Source organism: Paroedura picta, chromosome 6, assembly GCF_049243985.1.
Source record: "Paroedura picta isolate Pp20150507F chromosome 6, Ppicta_v3.0, whole genome shotgun sequence".
Classification (NCBI taxonomy): domain Eukaryota; kingdom Metazoa; phylum Chordata; class Lepidosauria; order Squamata; family Gekkonidae; genus Paroedura; species Paroedura picta.
In genome coordinates this window covers 63,572,601-63,591,410 of record NC_135374.1, presented here as the reverse complement: position 1 = coordinate 63,591,410, position 18,810 = coordinate 63,572,601, and the positions used below count along the sequence as shown (strand labels likewise).

At 42.9% G+C, this 18,810-nt stretch overlaps 1 protein-coding gene across 4 annotated transcripts in view; it reads left to right on the top strand.

The window, feature by feature from the left end:
* Window positions 1-18,810, top strand: part of LOC143839978 (cystathionine beta-synthase-like protein) — a 44,092-nt gene that overhangs the window by 8,188 nt on the left and 17,094 nt on the right. For 2 of the 4 annotated variants that reach the window (XM_077342813.1, XM_077342812.1), the window contains exons 1-8: window positions 8,210-8,491; window positions 10,971-11,176; window positions 11,304-11,410; window positions 12,600-12,734; window positions 14,347-14,426; window positions 14,712-14,846; window positions 16,363-16,432; window positions 17,631-17,722. In XM_077342813.1, coding sequence (XP_077198928.1) covers window positions 8,225-8,491; window positions 10,971-11,176; window positions 11,304-11,410; window positions 12,600-12,734; window positions 14,347-14,426; window positions 14,712-14,846; window positions 16,363-16,432; window positions 17,631-17,722 — 1,092 coding nt within the window. In that variant the 5' untranslated portion in view covers window positions 8,210-8,224. Of the gene's footprint in view, window positions 1-8,209; window positions 8,492-10,970; window positions 11,177-11,303; window positions 11,411-12,599; window positions 12,735-14,346; window positions 14,427-14,711; window positions 14,847-16,362; window positions 16,433-17,630; window positions 17,723-18,810 lie in introns of those variants that run through there. The other 2 variants (XM_077342815.1, XM_077342816.1) reach the window with 1 other exon arrangement.

Genomic DNA, 18,810 nt, shown 5'->3' with positions numbered 1-18,810 from the left:
TTTAACTGCTTTCAATTTTCTTTGTTTTCAATGGTACGTGGGTTTTTAAAAAAGATGTTGAAAGGTTTGTAATGGGAGGGAGAGAGATTCTCTGGTTTGACATTGGTTGTGTTGGGCTTGTTGGTTCTATTTACATTGTGAGGCTTCTGGCCAGTGAGTGTTCTTGTACATTTGGCTGTTGGCTTGTCAGCCCTGGAGAAGCGTGGCCCTTTCCCCTCACATAGGAAACAATGAAGTAAGATGGATAGAGGCAACTTGTTCATGGACCTGTAGAACAGGACCTTTTGATCTGCTTGAAATTTGTACAGGAGAGGGATCTATAATGCACAGGCAGGAGTAGGTTCCTTTCTATATTTGTGTAATTTGCCACTATAGTTAGAATTCTGGAGAAACCAGAAGGGAGGGGGACAGGACCTGAATATTCCAAAATACTGGTATAAAACCCATTCCTGAAAATGATGTTTCTCCCCAGGTACACATTCCTAGGTGTGCATGAGTACTACACAGAGATGCTTTCTCCATGGATGCATGTGGGCTAGATGTTATGGGTGGCATTGCTCCCTTTGTTGGATTTGCCCAAGCTGCTCAACTGGTATGTGTGGCAGGCTCCTGTTCAGGAATTGTAAAAGAAAGAATGCCAACACGTCAAACTCTTATCAGTGTTTGCCAGAGAGAAGGGGTGTGGATAGAGGTGTGTTACTCTTAGGTGTTAATTTTTTAGCTGCCGGCTTTCCCAGGAAGAAGCAGAAGTAGGCAAGATTAGCAGCTAAAGCGTTACCTCTGAAAGGTTATGGTAAGACAACCCCTTCCTTGTAGCATACAGCAACTGACTTTTGACATGCTGGGTTTGTCTTCTTCCCAAGAGGGCAGGGGACACCAAAAGCTGAACCAGCACCAGTCTTTTCAAGTGTTTTCTGCATGTAGGGTGAGTACTAGGACTGACCACTCCAGCTTGGGAAATTCCTTGAGGTCTGAGGGCATTGCACAGGGAGGGCAGAGTTTGGGGAGGGAAGTCAATAGAATATGATGCTATATACTCCACCCTTTGAAGCTGTCATTTCCTCCAGGGAACTGAACTCTGTGGTCTGGAGATGAGTTGTAATTTCATTCATCACTTGGAGGCCAGAAGCCCTAGACTTTCCTAGGTAGGCACCTTTTAGGATTCTAAACAGACAGAGCCAGTTGCCTTGCACATAAGAAGCCGTAACATGTAGCCAAACTTCTTGTTCGTTGCAAAAAACAGCTCCGTAAAATTTGACCTGATTGTTGTGACATAAGTTTTAGAGTGCTTTTTTACTCCCTACATAAACACCAGCTGTCTCTTGTTCTGCTGCTCCATTATTGATGCTGGCTTTATAGATTACCCCAGAACCCTTTGATGATTTTGGAGTCAGAGCTGAGTGAATGAGTTAAGTCATTCTGGGTCTCTGTCAGGTGCCTGGGAGTGATTCTGGATGCCTCCTTCTCAGTGGAGCCCAGATAACAAATGTTGCTCGCCTGGCATTTCCCCATCTACTCTATGTGTAACAACTTGCATTTTCAGCATTGGACTTAGCCAGGGTCATCCATGAACGTTCACCATGCGATGTTCACCATGTGACGTTCAGCTTGCTCTGCACAGGGCTTCCTTTGAGAATGCTCCAAATGGTTCAAAATGGCAGTGGCTTGGGTCCCCTTGGAGACCCAGCGGAGGTAACATATGACAAAAGTGCTCTCCCAGCTCCATTGGCTCCGCTTTGGAGACTTGATCAGATTCAAGGTTTTGGTAGTAACCTTTAATGTGGATTTTTATGGGGTTTTAATGGGATTTTGAGGGGGTTTATCTGACACTTGTAACCCACCACCAGACTTCGGGGAGTGGCGTGAAATAAATCACAGAAATAAACAAACAAACAAATAAAGCCTTAAACAATCTGGGATTGACGTATCTATGGGATTGCCTTTTTCTCTGTTCCCTCAAAGAGCATTAAGGTCCTCAGTACCAAAATTTTCTTTGGCCCAAAGAAAGTGAGATTGGTCTCAACCAGTCTGGTGGAATGCTCTGCCAGAAAAGATCAGGGCCCTGTGGGACCTTAACCAGTTCTGCAGGGCCTGCAAGACAGAGCTGTTCCCCTAGGCCTATGGCTGAGGCCCATATAGACTACCAAAAAGTGCTGGTGAAATGGAGAAAAGATCTGTCTGCCAAAGACCTTGAACCTCCCTCCCCACTAGTTTTAAATCAACTGGGGGAGGGGGTATTAGTGTAACATAAATATGTTTTATTGATTTACTAGCTTCGAAACCCGTTCCTAAGAATGGGCCTTGAAAGGTTCCCCTCCCCTGGCCCCCCGGCCAGGCAGCTTAAGGTGGCTTTGGGCTGCAGCTCGCAGCCAGATCAAGTGGGGTGGGCAGGGGCTGGGCTGGCATAGAGCTCCTTATCAGGCGGGAGGCCCTTGTTAGCAGGCCCTGCTTAGCAGTTAGTAGGGCCAGGCTAGCAGGCCAAGAGCCCCTCTTTAGCAGGCTCAGCTTAGCAGGCCAAGAGGCCCTTGTTAGCAGGCCCTGCTTAGCAGGCCAAGAGGCCCTCATTAGCAGGTCCTCCACCATGACCCTGTGCCCAGGGCCCTCTCCCCTTACCTGCTGCTGGCTCCAGGCACTGAGGTGCGTCTGAGAGCAAAGAGGCTAGAGTCCAGGGACAGAGGGCGGGAGCTGCAGGGGCAAGGCCAATCAGGCAAAGCTGGCTGCACCCTGTTTGGCCCTATTCCAACTTGGACAGCTGGACACGTTCCACCCCCCAGGCTGTTTCACAAATATATAGAGGAACCATGGATATCCTGATTTTATTGTAGGATTGAATTGTTTTTAAACCATGTTGTTACCTGCCCAAGATTGAATTGTTTTTAAACCATGTTGTTACCCGCCCAGGATTGAATTGTTTTTAAACCATGTTGTTATCCAACCAGGGCAGCAGTTCCCACCCAGCCTAAGACAACTCCCCTCACCTGGGTAGGTCCTTGACCAGTGTCAGCAAGTTAGCCACAGTCAATAGCGCACCTGCTGTTGGGCCTATTGGTCACAGCCATAGGCCTCGGCCTCTTCCCTAGCATAGTCTGCCCTGAAGTGCTCCATGGCTGGCAGCACCAGTGCCTGGGCCTCCACGTTTTCCTCTCATAGGTTGGCAACTGGGTCTGCTCCAATAGCTTTTCCCATCACATGCAGAGGTGTTTCTGGTACTTGTGAGTGTGTGCAGACCCTGGGCCCCTTCCCAAGAATGTAGATGGGTGAAGCAACTGCAGAGGTTTCACAAAGCTCAGAGGGATCATTTCAGTTAACCACCACCTCTGCCCCACGGAGGCCTCCTTAAAACTGGGGGGGATGGGGTCCTGGGCCCATACCCTGGAAATTTCATCCAGGGAACTCCCAGTGGCTTGCCTTGTTTGCCTGTTCAGTATTAGGAAAATAAGGAAAGCACAAATTCTCCCACCCCCACACACACACACACTTTCTATGACTTCCCAAGCCATTTTTGGATTCTGTCTAAAATAGTTGGGAGTTAAAGCTAGTCATGGTAGAATATAGTTCAGTAGGACTTTTGCTCACTCACAAGGAGGCATGCGCAGGCTTAGCTCCTAATTGTTCCAGTAGGATTCATTTCACAGTTATTTGTAAGTATTCATGCCTCCCACCCAAGATCTCATTAATTCTTTAAAATCTAGGGGGTTGTAGGGCTCCTAAATCGATGGCTATTATTATCATTGCTGATATGGGGGATGGTATCACAACGATGAGCTTTTAAACAAATGCAGAGGAGTAGGAATCCTGTGCCCAGACACCTGGTGCAGAAGACGGAATTACATCCCCATGTGTTTTGCTATGCATTTTGTGAAGCATAACTTTAAAGCACATTAATACAAATGGTCTTACCCTGTTAGAAATGTGCTGAGGTTTGCAACCTTTAAGATGTTGCAGCCTGTCTTCTTTGAGACTCTTGGCATGGCTCGTAGGAGCCATGTTAAATTTGGATACCTGCATATGGACCCATTTGAAAGGGAATGCTTATCCATCTGGTTACTTTTTAATTATCTTAACAATCATAAACAGTGGTTGGGCCTGCTTAAAAATGTGTTATGTGTGAATTAGCAAGTGTGAAGAGCTGGAACCCTTATTAGGAAAGCTGCTCTCCTATGTTTGCTATGCCTAGGAACTGCAGCTGAAGATGAGAGATCCTTTGAGGATATACAGAGTGCTCTGCCCCCTGGAAGACCAAGATGTTTTTGATGAGGAAACACAGCTTATGCCATGCCCTGGGGGTGAACAGCAACAGCACTATGGAAGCAATGCTTGTCTGTCATCCCCCCCCCCCCCAGCATAGCAGCACTCACCCAGTGCAGCTGAGGCCCGTGAGGAGAAGAATTGTGGACTTTCCTTTCACCACCTCCTTCCCCACCCCCCTCTCACAACCACACTGAGTACCCCTCTCTCCCTCCTGCTCTCTCTCTCTCTCCTTCAGGTTGGCCTGGCAGTCCTTTTTCAAACACTTTGTAAATATCTCTAATGTTTCCACATAATCTTTCATGACAATCCGATTCTCACAATTTTTTTCTACCCATCTAGATGGGCTTGGTTAATACTGCTGGCCGATAAAGGCCAGTGTCACTGTTACTGGGACTCAAAGGTTGCAATTAAAGTAGGATCTTCCACTGCAGGTGACAGTGATCCATGAACTGGAGATGTCAGGGATAGAACCTGGGACCTTCTTGTGTGCAGACAGCATGTTCTACCACTGAGCCACAGTCACTCCTATGTTGTACTGCTTTCTGTAGTCTTGACTTCCTTAGTTTTTCTTATCATTGAGAAAGTCAGTTGAAGTGATTTCCAAGATCCCTTTCACCCCCTGTTTCAGAATACCATGATATATCCTAGCTCTGTGTTTGTAATATATTAGTATAGCAAATCTTTGCAACCCGATTCTCTGTATTGTCACTGTCATATTATTTTCAAATTTTATATATTTATCTTATAATTGTTTAGTTTTTCTTGCCTTTCCACTTCAAGTCATTATCAAAGCAGTGTATGATGATGGGAAAGAACAGAAACTCATCATGTGAGCCAGTTCAAATATTAGAAGAAGAGTTGGTTCTTATATGCCGCTTTTCCCTACCCGAAGGAGGCTCAAAGCGGCTTACAGTCGCCTTCCCATTCCTCTCCCCACAACAGACACCCTGTGGGGTGGGTGAGGCTGAGAGAGCGCTGATATCACTGCCCGGTCAGAACAATTTTATCAGCGCCGTGGCGCGCCCAAGGTCACCCAGCTGGTTGCATGTGGGGGAGCGCAGAATCGAACCCGGCATGCCAGATTAGAAGTCCGCACTCCTAACCACTACACCAAACTGGCTCTATTACTTAAATATCTGTACCTGCAAGAAAAGCAACCTAGTTAAGAACTTGATTGAAGTAATATGAAGAACATGCATTTATTGTGATAAAAATTGGAAAGAATTATAGCATTCCTATCCCTAGGGCATCATTAAATCCACCTCAAATTGTTCTGCACAGGATGTTCTGGGCTCATTTCATTTAATTGTGACCCACCAGTTCTAACGTGCTTTGCTTCAAAGATTAAGCAGTTTATAATTTCTTCTAGATACCAAGTCATGTACAGCTTGCATGCATTGTGGAGTTTTCCTCTAAGCTTATTTATTCACAGCCTGCAGACAACAACAAAATCTCTAGGGCAAGGAATACTAAAACAATGCAAAATGTGGAATTACAAAGGTAGAATACAATGCCATAAAAGCAAGATGATACATACAAACCTATTCCTTTAAAAACAGATGCCCTTGGAATTGTTCCATTCTACTATACTTCTAATCCCTTTACAAAAATGGGCACTTCATTTGTGCACATTCTGCATAATTATAGAAGAGCCTTCCTGATCTCTTCAGACAGGCTGTTCCACTGGGGACTGGGAGAAACCACAGAAAAGCTGCCAGTCTTACCCATTTACAAGCTGACACCTTCAGAAGGCTTTGCTCAGATTACTGAGCCCAAGTGGAGAGAGGTGGCCCTGCACGTACATAGTACAAGGGCTTTGTCAGGAGTGATTTATGGACACCAGAGCCAGTTTAAGGATTTGTGGGGTCCTAGCAGAGTACAGTTGTGGCGGGAGCAACCAGACTGGGTGTGGAGGGGCCCCCCACAGTGGAAAGGGGTGTCACTCCGAGTGTCCTTAAAAAGGAAAAAGTGGGGAGGAGAGGCTATGGCCCTGATCCATGTGGGGAAAGCCTCATAGGGGGCTCATAGCATATGCTACATGTGTTAATTTGATAAACTGACCCTGTCAGTAGCACTTTGAATTGAATCCAGTAACTGATTAGTAACCAGCAGATGGCTGTGAATGAATGCTGACCTAGCACTTGATAGCAGCTAGGATGCAGCATGCTCTATCAATGGGAGTTTTTGAGCTGCCTTTAAGGACAGAGCCATCCGTCTCAGAGTACCTGCAACATGGATCCACATGGCCACATCATTTGAGTCAAGGCAGAGATGCCAGCTTCCGGGTGGAGTTTGTGGATCCCGGAATTACAGCTCATCTCCAGACTACAGAGATCTGTTTCTCTGGAAAAATAAATATCTGTCAACATGTTTTCATATCCCCAAATCTCAGTTCTCCCCCGCCCCCCAGGTTATCTTTACTTCTTGCAATAAACATTGTAAATACTTTGGAAATGCTGGACATATTCCAGGGCTTATTAATATAACTGATGAATCCTAGGAAATGGATATCTTAATTTCTGCTTGGCAGGGTCTGCAGTGCCAACAGAGCCGAGGGAGAGATTTTACACCCTCAGGACTATTTATGTATCATAACAAGTGTTACTTGTTTGGCTTTGGAACACCATCTTGAAACCTTAAATTGGTATGCTAAGAAACTGCTTGTTCTTTGGTACGTGTTGCTGTTACATAATCTTATTGGGAATAATTTGTCTCCGTGAAGTAACTGAGATCCTCACTGTACCACCGGTATCTGCAGTGCAAGTTATGGAGAGAGGGCAGCTTTACCTGATGCAGCCACAAGAGACTATTTGCCCGAACCTTTACATGTTTAGATCTGTGTGTGTTTAAGAGACAAAATGTTTAACAAAACAAAAAGCATTGCATGCTTAGAGAATCTTGGAGGCCAGACACCTTTCTTTCTTACGGAGCTTACAGTAGCTTATAATACAAATAAAATATAGAAAATAGAGTACATAGAAATACATAAAACTGAAATTTAAAATCACAATTTGGAGCTTCCTTAATCAAATGCAGGTTCAAAACTCTTACTCTTAGGCTAGATATCAGGAAAAAGTTTTTCACAGTCAGAGTAGTTCAGCAGTGGAATAGGCTGCCTAAGGAGGTGGTGAGCTCCCCCTCACTGGAAGTCTTCAAGCAAAGGTTGGATACACACTTTTCTTGGATGCTTAGGGCTAATCCTGCGTTGAGCAGGGGGTTGGACTAGATGGCCTGTATGGCCCCTTCCAACTCTATGATTCTATGATTCTACTCGGTCATTGAGTGGCCTTTGGGCTAGTCCCTCATTCTCAGCTCAGGAGACCTGTTGTGAGGATAGAATGGAGGAGGGGGGAGTGTTGCATGTTGCCTTGAATAGGGATGGGCAATGAACTGAACCATTAAGAAGAATTCTCAGTACATGTGTGTTTCTTATGTAGATATATGTACTTTGAATTGTGGGTTTAGGGTTCTTTATGATTACTAGTTGTTGAATTTTTATTGTTGTACTGAATGCTCTTATGAACTTTGCTGACAAAGATGAAGGGCTTTGGAACTGGATTGTGGAAGAGTTGTGTTCTGGGATGGCATGGTAACAACATATGGTTTCCGCAAAATTTGGTGTGGGAATGGATAAAGGCAACTGGACAAATAGATGTTTTGGTGTAAATACAAGAAACAGTGTCTCTAATGAGAAGTGAGACAGCAAAAAAAAAAGGCTGTGCTGCTTTAATCAAGAGACAAATGGTTTTGTGTAAGAAAACAAAGAGCACAGATTGTGACATATCATGGTATAGTGTATACACTATTCCATGTAGTGAGATTTCCTATAACTGACTTGTGAAAAATGTCCCATATGTTGAACCCATAACTGAATGAAAGGCATGATACATTTATTTCTTGCCCTTCTCACATAGTCATGTTTGCTTTTTAATTTTTTTTCATATTCTGGGTTCTTCCTACAGGTAGTGGCTATATGAGCTTAAGGTATGGCTCTCTGCCAATTGGAAGAATAGGCATCTTGTCTTGCATTCCAGTCACTGGGCTGATCTTGGCTGGCAAGACGTCAGCAGCAAAGTTGCTGGAGATTATTGACCTGTCTTCCTTTCTCCTGCGCCCTGAGTGGGCAAGGGGCATTGACCATTTATGCACTGAGAACTTCCCTGCCCCATTTGTCCTTCCCATGCAGGAGGACAAATTGGGGTGGATGAGGTGCACCAGGCCTGTGTGGGTGCAGAAAGAGGTGGGACAACCGGCCATTACTAAAACTCCAGCCTAAATAGTCATTGACATTCCATGATGGGCATGCTTGGGGGGAGGGGGAACTGAGTGTTTCAAGATGAAGCTGTACAGAGATGCAAGCAATACAGTTGCCACGTATGTAACATCCAAGTACGAGATAGCTACTAGACAACAGGCTGCTCGATCTCAGGACAGTATATATGCCGTACAACATATATATAAGTGAAAATCAACCACAAATTTTTAACACTGCAAAACTTGTGCTCTAAATTCTGGAACCTGATCAGAAGGCATTCTAGACTGCAACTTTTGAATGGCTTCCTAAAGGAGAGAGATACGTTCTGCTGAAAATGTAATGTGACACTTGGAGGGACTGGTACATGAACTGATAGCCCAATTGTGCTCCAGAATTTTTCTGTTTTGGCCAGCCAGCATCCCCTCCCAATATTCTGCAATACATTTGCTACAGTGGCTAAAGGCCACATAATTAAAAATTACAATGATAACTTGCAAATTTAGCTTCTGTGGTTCATTTTACCTGCTCCTGTTGATTTCTGTGCTCTGGGTCATAGCTAGAGTTCTCTGATTTTGCAACTGAATAGACAGCTCACAGTACAACCATTTGAGACAGAGTGTCTGGAAGCAAACAGCTGTTGGCTTTTGGGAGGTATCAGAGCCCTTATCATGAAGGTCAAAGGTCCTTTCTGAAATGTACTTTGGAAAATTAAATAAATAATACATAGATTAAGCATTTTTTCAAGACAGCTGTTTCCACATGCATGCTTCCTACATTCACTAAGGTGATGCTTCCTGGGCTTTTCAGAAGCACTTCTTGCTCCTCAAGAAAGAAAACTGAAATGAACTCATTGCGTTAGGACATATTTCTTTTGGGGAAGAAGAATGTGGGTGCTGTGGTGGCCAAGGGCACCAGATTGGGGATCACTGCCTTCTTAGATGGAGTGCTGTTGCTCACGTCTGCTTCCTGGGCTCTTCCCTTGAAGTCTTGGAATTGTGATGGGACCAGCAGTTCTGGAAGGAAAGGGAGTTGCTGACAGTGTTTGATTTGCAGAGAATTATCATCATAGAAGTATTCTGTTCACACTTAGGAAACTATTTCAGGTAGTTTACCAACACGCCCAGCCTGCAGGCGGTGCAGGATGGGTGTTTGGACAGTGAATTAATACAGCAGAGCACAGCCTTTAGCGATGTGCTCTTCTGTCATAGCTTTATGCATATCAGCAAAGCCTTCATACCAATGGTTCAGTTTGGCAGCTGCCCATTTGTGTGCATCCTGTGTTCTGATTCCCCCACTATGGTACAACCAGCTTTGTGATATAGTACTATTACATGGTTTATTGGGTGTCTTATGCTGTTAAAGGATGCTGTTATGTGATTCACACTGCGTGTCAGTGAGCAAGGCAGGCCAAAAATAAATACTGATGCATGAATATGCAAAGTGCTGCAAATAGGGTCTAATCTCTGCAGTGTAATGGGTGTGTCAGCTAGACTCAAACACTATTAAATAGCCTGTGCTTATAGACTTTAAAATGAATTAATAGTCAAAAGTGATTGTAATACATAAAGCTGTCTTCAGCAGAAATGTCCCAATAGCGGACAAGCTTCCTCTATGTATTTAACTGGTAGCTGTTGAAAACAACAACATTCTTCTAATGCAGCAGATTTTCACTACACCTGGTGTACCAGCCACTTGCTGTCTTTTCCCTGTGTGTAGGTGTTTTTTATTCTAGTTCCTGGAAAGGCAAAGTATGAGTTACTTTTGAAATGGATTAGACAACAGGAGCATTTGGGCAACATACCATATGGCACCTGAGAAGTTACAAGCATTTGTCAGTCTATGAACAGGCTTACCGGATACCCACTAATGGCAGTCAAATTCCTGGTAATTATTGCTGATGCCCCCATTGCTGGTGCTCATCTGGTCAGTAGGCAGAAGCAGACTGGCAAAATGGGTGGGCGGTGATCTTCACTGCTGCACAATGATGTCATTTCCGGTGCAACCTGGAAGCACCAGCATTGCACCAAAACTCCATAGAGTTTTGGGGAAAGGGCTGGAGCATTGTTCTGGTGTGATGCCAGCATCTGAGTTGCTCCGGAAGTGATATCATCACATGGTGACAAAAATTGCTGCCTTTCCTCTCCCGTAATAGGTACCAGCCTCTCCCTGCTCCGTCTCCCACCAGTTGACAGGCATGCCTGGCAACCCCACCTATAAATTCATATATTGTTATTAATTTGGAGTAATTTAATAATACCAAGTAAGTGAAATTATCCCATCAGATACAAAAAGGGCTGAGTAGCTGAAAGTGGTAGGTAGTATATTTATAACCCTTTTCAAAAGAATATATATATATTTTAAAATTCAGCTTGTTACAACTTGATTTCCCCTTTGCATCTGGCCATTACTTTTGCATTTGGTAAATCATGAGTCAAAGTAACATTGGTCTCTTTTCTTCCTTGAGGCCGCAATGCCATTGTTCCCTGCAGAAGCTGAAATGGAGGCCATATCCTCTCATTTTCCAAACAATTGCATTTCCAATGGAGTCTTGGAGAAGGAGCCTTCTAATACTACTGAAAAGGAGAGGAAATGGATCAGGCCTGACATCCCAAGCAAATGTACCTGGGAGCTTGGGAAATCTTCTGAATCACCACATCATCATACTACTATGTAAGTGACCATTTAGTAGATCTGTTGTCCAGTGTACTTGTTCTGTTTAATTTTGATGGGTAGCTAGGAGAAGTTTAGGATTTTTTCACCAAACATATTATTGTATATGTCTGCTGTTCTGGTTTAGATCAAAGACTCCTAATATTATGCCAGACATCTTGAAGAAAATTGGCGACACTCCATTGGTGCGAATTAACAAGATAGGAAAGGTCTTCGGACTTAAATGTGAACTTTGTAAGTATTCTTCAATTAGCTGGAGATGTAACTGCAAAAAATTGCTTAGTAGCTTGTACTATTGTTGGGAGATCCTAAAATTATAGGATCAAGAAGGATACGCTCAACCTAAGTATTATTTTAATTTTGTTTTTCTTTCTCACAGCTGCATGATCTGCTCTTGCCCTATTGTAAATGTAAGCGTCAGGAATAGGGATGGGCATAAACTGGTTCACAACCTAAAATTCACCATGAATTTGGATAGTTCATCCCCCCCCAGCCATTTCCTTTTGTCCAGTTGGATATGGGCTTGAGCCATTTAAACCCAGCAGCTGAGCAGAAAGCTCCACCTTTCAGCTGTTAGTTTTAAATGTCTCTGAACCATTTCCAAGTGAGGGGGGGGGCAGCATCTGGAATGGCTGCCAAGCCTGTCAGCTGACATCAGATGGGCCTTCACCCCCTGTCGTCGGGCCAAAAGACTGAAACGGGTGCAAGCAATTTCAGTGCGACAGTTCCTCCCCTCTTCCAAAGGGAGGGAAGTGAGCTGGCATGCTGAAATCACTGGCAGACCTCTCAGCTTCACAGCTGAGCGGTGAACATGTCTGGTTGTCAGGCTAAAAGGGCTACAAACCATTTCAATCTGATGTTTTGTTTACCCTGCTTCTGTGTCAAACCGGGCTAGTCCAAATCAGACTGGTTTGTTTTGAGGAGGTTGCGTCATGTGAGTTTGGGGTTTGGTTCAGGAATACTTAAAATCCCAAAGCAAAATTTTCTGGTTCATGCCCATCCTAGTCAGGAATGTGCAGCCTGTAAATTGAATCTTGGCAGTTGTCACCTGGCTGTCCTGCAATGGCTCCTGGCCACCCACAGAAAGGACTTGACCCCATGGCTTAAAAACTAGTGTCCTAGTCAAAAATTAGCTTCTTTAGAAGAGGTGTGTATGTATGCGCATGTGTTTGCACGTGCCCAAGTGTATAAGAGAGAAGTAACCTGCTGTTACTTTAGCATCCGGCCATAGAACTTACAGGGTAAAATGGACACACTGTACTGGCTGAGCCAGACCTTTAGTTTTTCATCAGGATAATCTCTTTCTCTCCGTTTTAAGGTGACCTATATTTGAATATGGGAGAAGTAAGCAGTGTGTGCACATGTTTAATGTGCTTTGCAAATTAAGAAAAAAAATCTTGTTATGGTTACTTTTATGTTACAGTAGCAAAATGTGAGTTTTTTAATGCTGGAGGAAGTGTGAAAGACCGGATCAGTCTAAGGATGGTAGAAGATGCTGAAAGAGATGGGATTTTGAAACCTGGAGACACTATCATTGAACCAACCTCAGGAAACACAGGTATGGGCATTTCAGTGAGAGCTTTCTTCATGTGCATGGAACCAGGAAAACTGGAGGACCAAAATCAGCCATGTTCTAGTCATTTATTTAACCCTAGTTCCCATCATAGTTCCCATCCCATCCCTAGTTCCCATCCCTTTCAGTTATTGGATTTTGCCTTCAGCACAACCTTGCATGAAGGTGATGATGAAATGTTCTGGAATGGACTGAATGGGCTATCTAATCTAAAGGAGAAAATGGTTTGGTTTAGCATCTCTTGTGCGTAACAAATAGAATATGGCTAGTAGGGACATAACCTGCCCAATTTATTGTACATACTGCTACATTACTATCCTGCACAAGAGAACTGTGTAAATGTTCAAGTTGCACTATGGCATAATACTGTCGGGACAAACCGCTGGTTATTAAGTACAGTAGATCAAATATTTACTTTCAGAAAGTGAGTACACATAGAAAAGTCAGTGAGTCTCGAATAAGCAATGGACACTTGAGAGTAACAATAATAAGCCGCTTTGAGACTCCTTTGGGTAGAGAAAAGTGGCATATAATAAGAACCAACTCTTCTTCTAATCTTTATTCTTGAAGCCTTCCCTTTCTGTGAGGCTCAGGGCAAGTAACATTAACAATAAATTACCATTATAAATAACATTAAAACATGTTTTAAGTTAAGTTAAATGGAAAACATTTTACAGTTCATGCCTCTGCCAATTGATATAATCATCGAGGAGGGTTTCTGTCTTTGGGTGGATGGATCCCCAGGGAGGCCAGCTGATTTGATGCTATTGGATGCTATATTCCCGGTTTCAAGCATAAACCTGGTGGAATAGCTGTTTTACAGGCCTGATAGACCAAGTGAATTCATATTGTTATCTTGGGTTTCATTTTACAGTTTCCAGCACTTGGCTTTCTCATATTAATCATTGCCTGGAAGATAAGTTCACTTAGCTGCTATTTCTGAGGTTCTGTTTTCAGTACAGGGATTAGTCAATTTCAGTGTCAGCTGAACTTTCCTGTGCAGAAATTCTGATCTTCCTATTACAGTGCCTGTTTGGATCTTTGCAACCTTAAGAAGTTTTGAGAGTTTGCAAGGAGCACACTTCTGCAAGCTCACAAATGTATCTCAGATTCTAATTTATTATTGGAAACAAAGTCTAGTTAAATTTCTCTTACAGCCTGGGCAGCTGCAATAAAATTTAAATTCTTCCTGGTAGAGCTTTTAAAATGGACAACATTTGATTCTCATAAATCATCTTGGGATAAGTTAATGGAGATGTTCAGTACCTGTTCCCTGTGGATCTTGCAGAAGTTAGGAAGAATGCTCTCATCTTGCTGAGGAGATTAGTTCGGGAAGCTCTTAAATTATCGGGCAAGAGTCTCTGTTCTCCTTTTTTCTCGGGCCTGTTTTGCCATGTTATATTACCTTTTGAACAGTCCTGCTTTTTCACCACTGTGGAAATGCAGTTTCTCTGCTGGCTAATGCTAGAAGCCTTAACTCTATGAGTATGTCTACATCTGTCAATTTGTTGCTGGGTCAGTGTCAGGGTATAAATTTGAAAAATACAGTATATGTTTGGTTTTTTCCACTGATGATTTTTTTTAATTATTATTCCAGGGATTGGATTGGCTCTGGCAGCTGCAGTGAAGGGCTACCGCTGCATTATTGTGATGCCAGAGAAAATGAGTATGGAGAAGGTGAGAGTGGCTTGCAGTTTAAGATCCTGAAAGATCTACATTTGGTTGCAAATTTGTTTCCTGATCCCCTGCACATTGCTAACTTTACTGTATATAAGATAGAATATAAAATTCTATTGGGCAGTGTTACAACACTATGTCCAGTTCTGTGGGCAAAACAGCTAACCTAGATCATCTGAAATATGCAAGAATTTCAGTGAATAAGTCTCTTGTGGCAAACATTCCATGTTTTATTAATGCAGGCAGTGTGATACATTTCCATATTTCTTTTTGTTTTCAAATCAGGTTGATGTGCTGAGAGCTCTTGGAGCTGAAATTGTGAGAACTCCAACTACTGCCAGATTTGATTCTCCAGAGTCACATGTTGGGGTGGCATGGAGACTGAAAAATGAAATCCCCAATGCTCACATACTGGATCAGGTATCATACCAACCTAAAAGAAGATGATAGATGTCCTGATGCCAAGAGAGGTCCCTGGTCGGCTTCAAGGGAATAAGATCCTATGGTAGAACACAAGGGGCTTGGACAAGTTGCAGTTAATTAGCTTTCCTGATGGAACCACAAGTGCATGAAATGAATGAGACAAAAAACAAGGGTAAAAGGAAACATGAGCACATCCCAGCTGGGAGGGCGTAGTTGGTGACTGAAGGCTTTACCTCCATAGTCAGGGGCAGGAAACATCTGTTACTCCTGCTAGAAGGCAACACTAGCAGAAGCCTTGCTTGCTGGCTCTTCAGGACACCTGGTTCGCCATTGTGTGAGACATGATGCTGGACTAGATGAATCACTAACCTGAGCCAGCAGTAAATAATAATAATAATAATAACAACAACAACACCTTTCATGCAGATACTGGTTTATTAGTAAATATACTCTCTGGCAGTTGACTGATAAAGGTATCTTGGCAAAGAATTACTTGTGTTCTGTGGTGGGGTAACAGTAGGATGTTTTCCTGGGAAGATGATAAAGGACAGCATTAGAGGTATGTCAAACAACAAAACAAAATGATATTTTTCAGATTCGGATATAATAAACTCAAATAGTATTTCCTGATATTCCAGAATCCCAATGGATTCAATATATATTCAGGAATGCAGAAAGTTTTTGACTTCATTATAACCTTTGGGTGGCCATTAGTGTATTATGGTCCCCATAAAGTATAACAAAGAGTCAGTTTGGGGGTATCTGGGAGATGTTTTTTCAGGTAGAGGCACCAAATTTTCAGTATAGCTGCATTGCGTCCCCTACCCCGCCTCCTCAAGTCTGAAAAAGATTGGCCCAGGTATCCAGTTCCATAGTTCCCCATTGGTTTCAATGGAGGGGGGAAACATTTAAAGCAGCGGTTCTCAACCACTCCCATGCCACGACCCCAACTGCAGCAGTGGCGGGGTTGGCAGCGGCAGAATGTGCGTGCATGCGGGTAGCATGCATGCACGCGCAGGCATGCACATGCAGACAACAGTTGCTTGTGGCCACCGCCAGCGCTGCCCCACCACCTGCCGCCACCCCCAGCCTCCACAGTGGCGGCAACCAACCACGTGACCCTGATGAAGGGGCCAGGAGATCCCAAATGAGGTCATGACCCCTAGGTTGAGAACCACTGATTTAAAGGGAATGTGTCCCCTTTAAATGCCATTTTCAAACACCAAGTTCCATCTAGTTAAATGCCTTTCAAATTCGATTATCTGACTATTCTGAAAAATTCCCAATATTTTCAGGATTGTTTGGGGTGGGACCGATGAAATGCAGCTGCAATCTGTATCCATCTGAAAGAATACAAAGAAAATACTGATAAGATATTCATCAGGTAGTTCTTTGGGCTTGGATACATCAAATGCACACAGAGACATTTCAATCTGTGCGTCTCTATATTAACCCTTTTGTAACTTTTTTTGTGATCTTTATGTTTTGTGATTCTCTTTATGTTTTAATATAGTACCGCAATGCCAGTAATCCCCTTGCACATTATGACACAACAGCTGAGGAGATCTTGCAGCAATGTGAAGGTGTGTTTATTATTTATTAATAATTATGTTTACATCCCACCCTTCCTTTGAAACTTAGTTGGTAACAATACAATGATGGTTTTTGTCCAGAAAACAGAGAGGAAGCGTGCATATTAGAGATACCGTATAAATTAGGGCAAGAAGAACAAACATCCCCTGGAAGTCAAGTATACTCCATCATAAAATGTTTTGCTTTATTGTATTTGCTACCTTGGAGCAGTAGAGGGAGCCCTCAGTATTGTTTTTTTTTTTTACCTCTTTCTTAGTAGGACATCTATTGGTAATCCTTGCACTGGATTTGGGTAAAAGGCTGTGACCTGTATCTGGAATGTTCATTTCAATTGTCGATTATGTTGTAGAAAGAATATCCTAATACTTATAATTTTTTAGAAAGTATGTTACCTTGGGGGTGACTTACAATGCATTTTCATGCTGTAAATAAGTAGCAAACATAAGAATTGTTGAACAAAAGGCAGCCATAGCAGCGACAGGTTCCTTCCTATGTCTACTACTTGCACATAAGGGAAGACTGGGGCTGGCCTTGCTTTGTCTTATTACAATGACCGCAAATGGTGCTGATGTTTTCCAATGTTTGCAGCTCTAAAAGGTTCAGGGACTTGACCTAGTATGGAAATTCATGGTACTTATAACAATTCACTGGCTATTAAAGTACAGAGTGTGTAGCACAAGTTGAACAGAGGAAAGGGAGGGAGGATCTGAATTAACTGGGTGGAATTTATCCTGCAGAGTGTCCCAAGATTCTGTACTCTCTCCTGTGGTCTTCAACCTTTATATGAGGTTGAATGCGATCATCTAGGTCTTCTGGGTTGGCTGTCATCAATATGCAGATGATACCCAGTTCTATTATTATTGGGTCTGAGCCATTGTTTTGAGGCCATGGTTAGGTGACTAAGGCAGAACAACCTGAAGCTGAAGCCAGTCAAGACAGGTGATGCTGTTTGAGAAGGCTCATGTTTTAAAGGAATTGCATACACTTGGTGGAATGGAATTCAAATGGAATTGCCAAGCATCTTAAGGGTTTGGGATGTTCATGAACCCAGCATTGCTTTTTGAAAGCAACCATGTGTGTGTAGCGATCATTGATCTTTCATCTACATCTGGCTTGCTAGCTGTTACCCTCCTGAGACTTTAATTCTTTAGAAATGTTTCACTTGTATATTTTTTGCTTCTCCAATAGGGATGGTAGACATGGTTGTAGCTGGAGCAGGCACAGGAGGCACCATCACTGGAATTGCCAGAAAACTAAAAGAAAAATGCCCTGGATGCAAAGTAAGTGTAGCTTAAAGTTTGGACTCATGGATCTCTCTCATCTCTCTCATGGAGTTGACTGTAGAATTTTCCATCTTCAAGAAAATGTGGCAGTACTACTTGGTCTCTAGTAATCAACTACTATTTTTCCATGCATGGAACAAGACAATTTACCAGGCAAATTGTTGCAGAAGTGGCTTGCTCTATTCCCTGTGATCAAAGAAGCTGTAAAGTGCATTGCCACTGTGATTATATAAATTGCAGCTAGCCACATCCTCAACACCCTGGCTCACGTGCTGTGTGTGCAGTTGTATGGGCAAAACATGCCTGAATAAACCAAAGTCTAAACAAACCAATAAAATACTAAAAACAGCAGCTATAAAATTACCATTCTTGAAATGAGGCCTACAAATATTAGCAACCTTAATTGATACCCATTTGACAGCATCCCCAAACTGTGAACGTGTTCCTTTGGGAAGAGTCCAAATTCCTTAGTCACTTGGGGTCACCCATCAGACCAGCCACATGAGATCTCTTGTAGAACCTCTTCTCCTGCATGAGCCTCCTCAGATAGGTGTGTCCTTATGTAGCTTTTTACCTGAGCCTCAACTTTCAGCGAGTGCTAAGATTTAGAACGGGGTGTGATTATTATAGAAGAGCCCCCCCTCCCCAATAGTTGCCCAGTTGCTTCTCTGACATGCTTTGTGTGTCAGGTTCAAAACTTCTTCGTCTGTTGAAGTCTTAGGTGATGGTTTATGTAGTGTTGTGGTTTTTTTACTGTCCATTTCCTAGATAGTATTTCAGTCTTGTTTTTAAATTACATTTAGGGTTTATTTTTATGTATACCATCCTGGCTGCATTAAAAAAAATCAAAATGTGGTTCATAAATTTTAAAAGAACAAGGTCCTTGTTGCTTCTTAGAAAAGAGATGACATCTTCATTGTATCAGTCACCAGCAACATGAGAAAAATTGGAGGCCATATCCTGGTCATCTTTTGCAAACAACAGTGGAAGAGTATGGCAAAGATATAATTAGGAATTGTACACAAATGACTGTAACAAAATCCCAGACTCCTTCTCTTGCACTCACTCACTCACTCACTCACTCA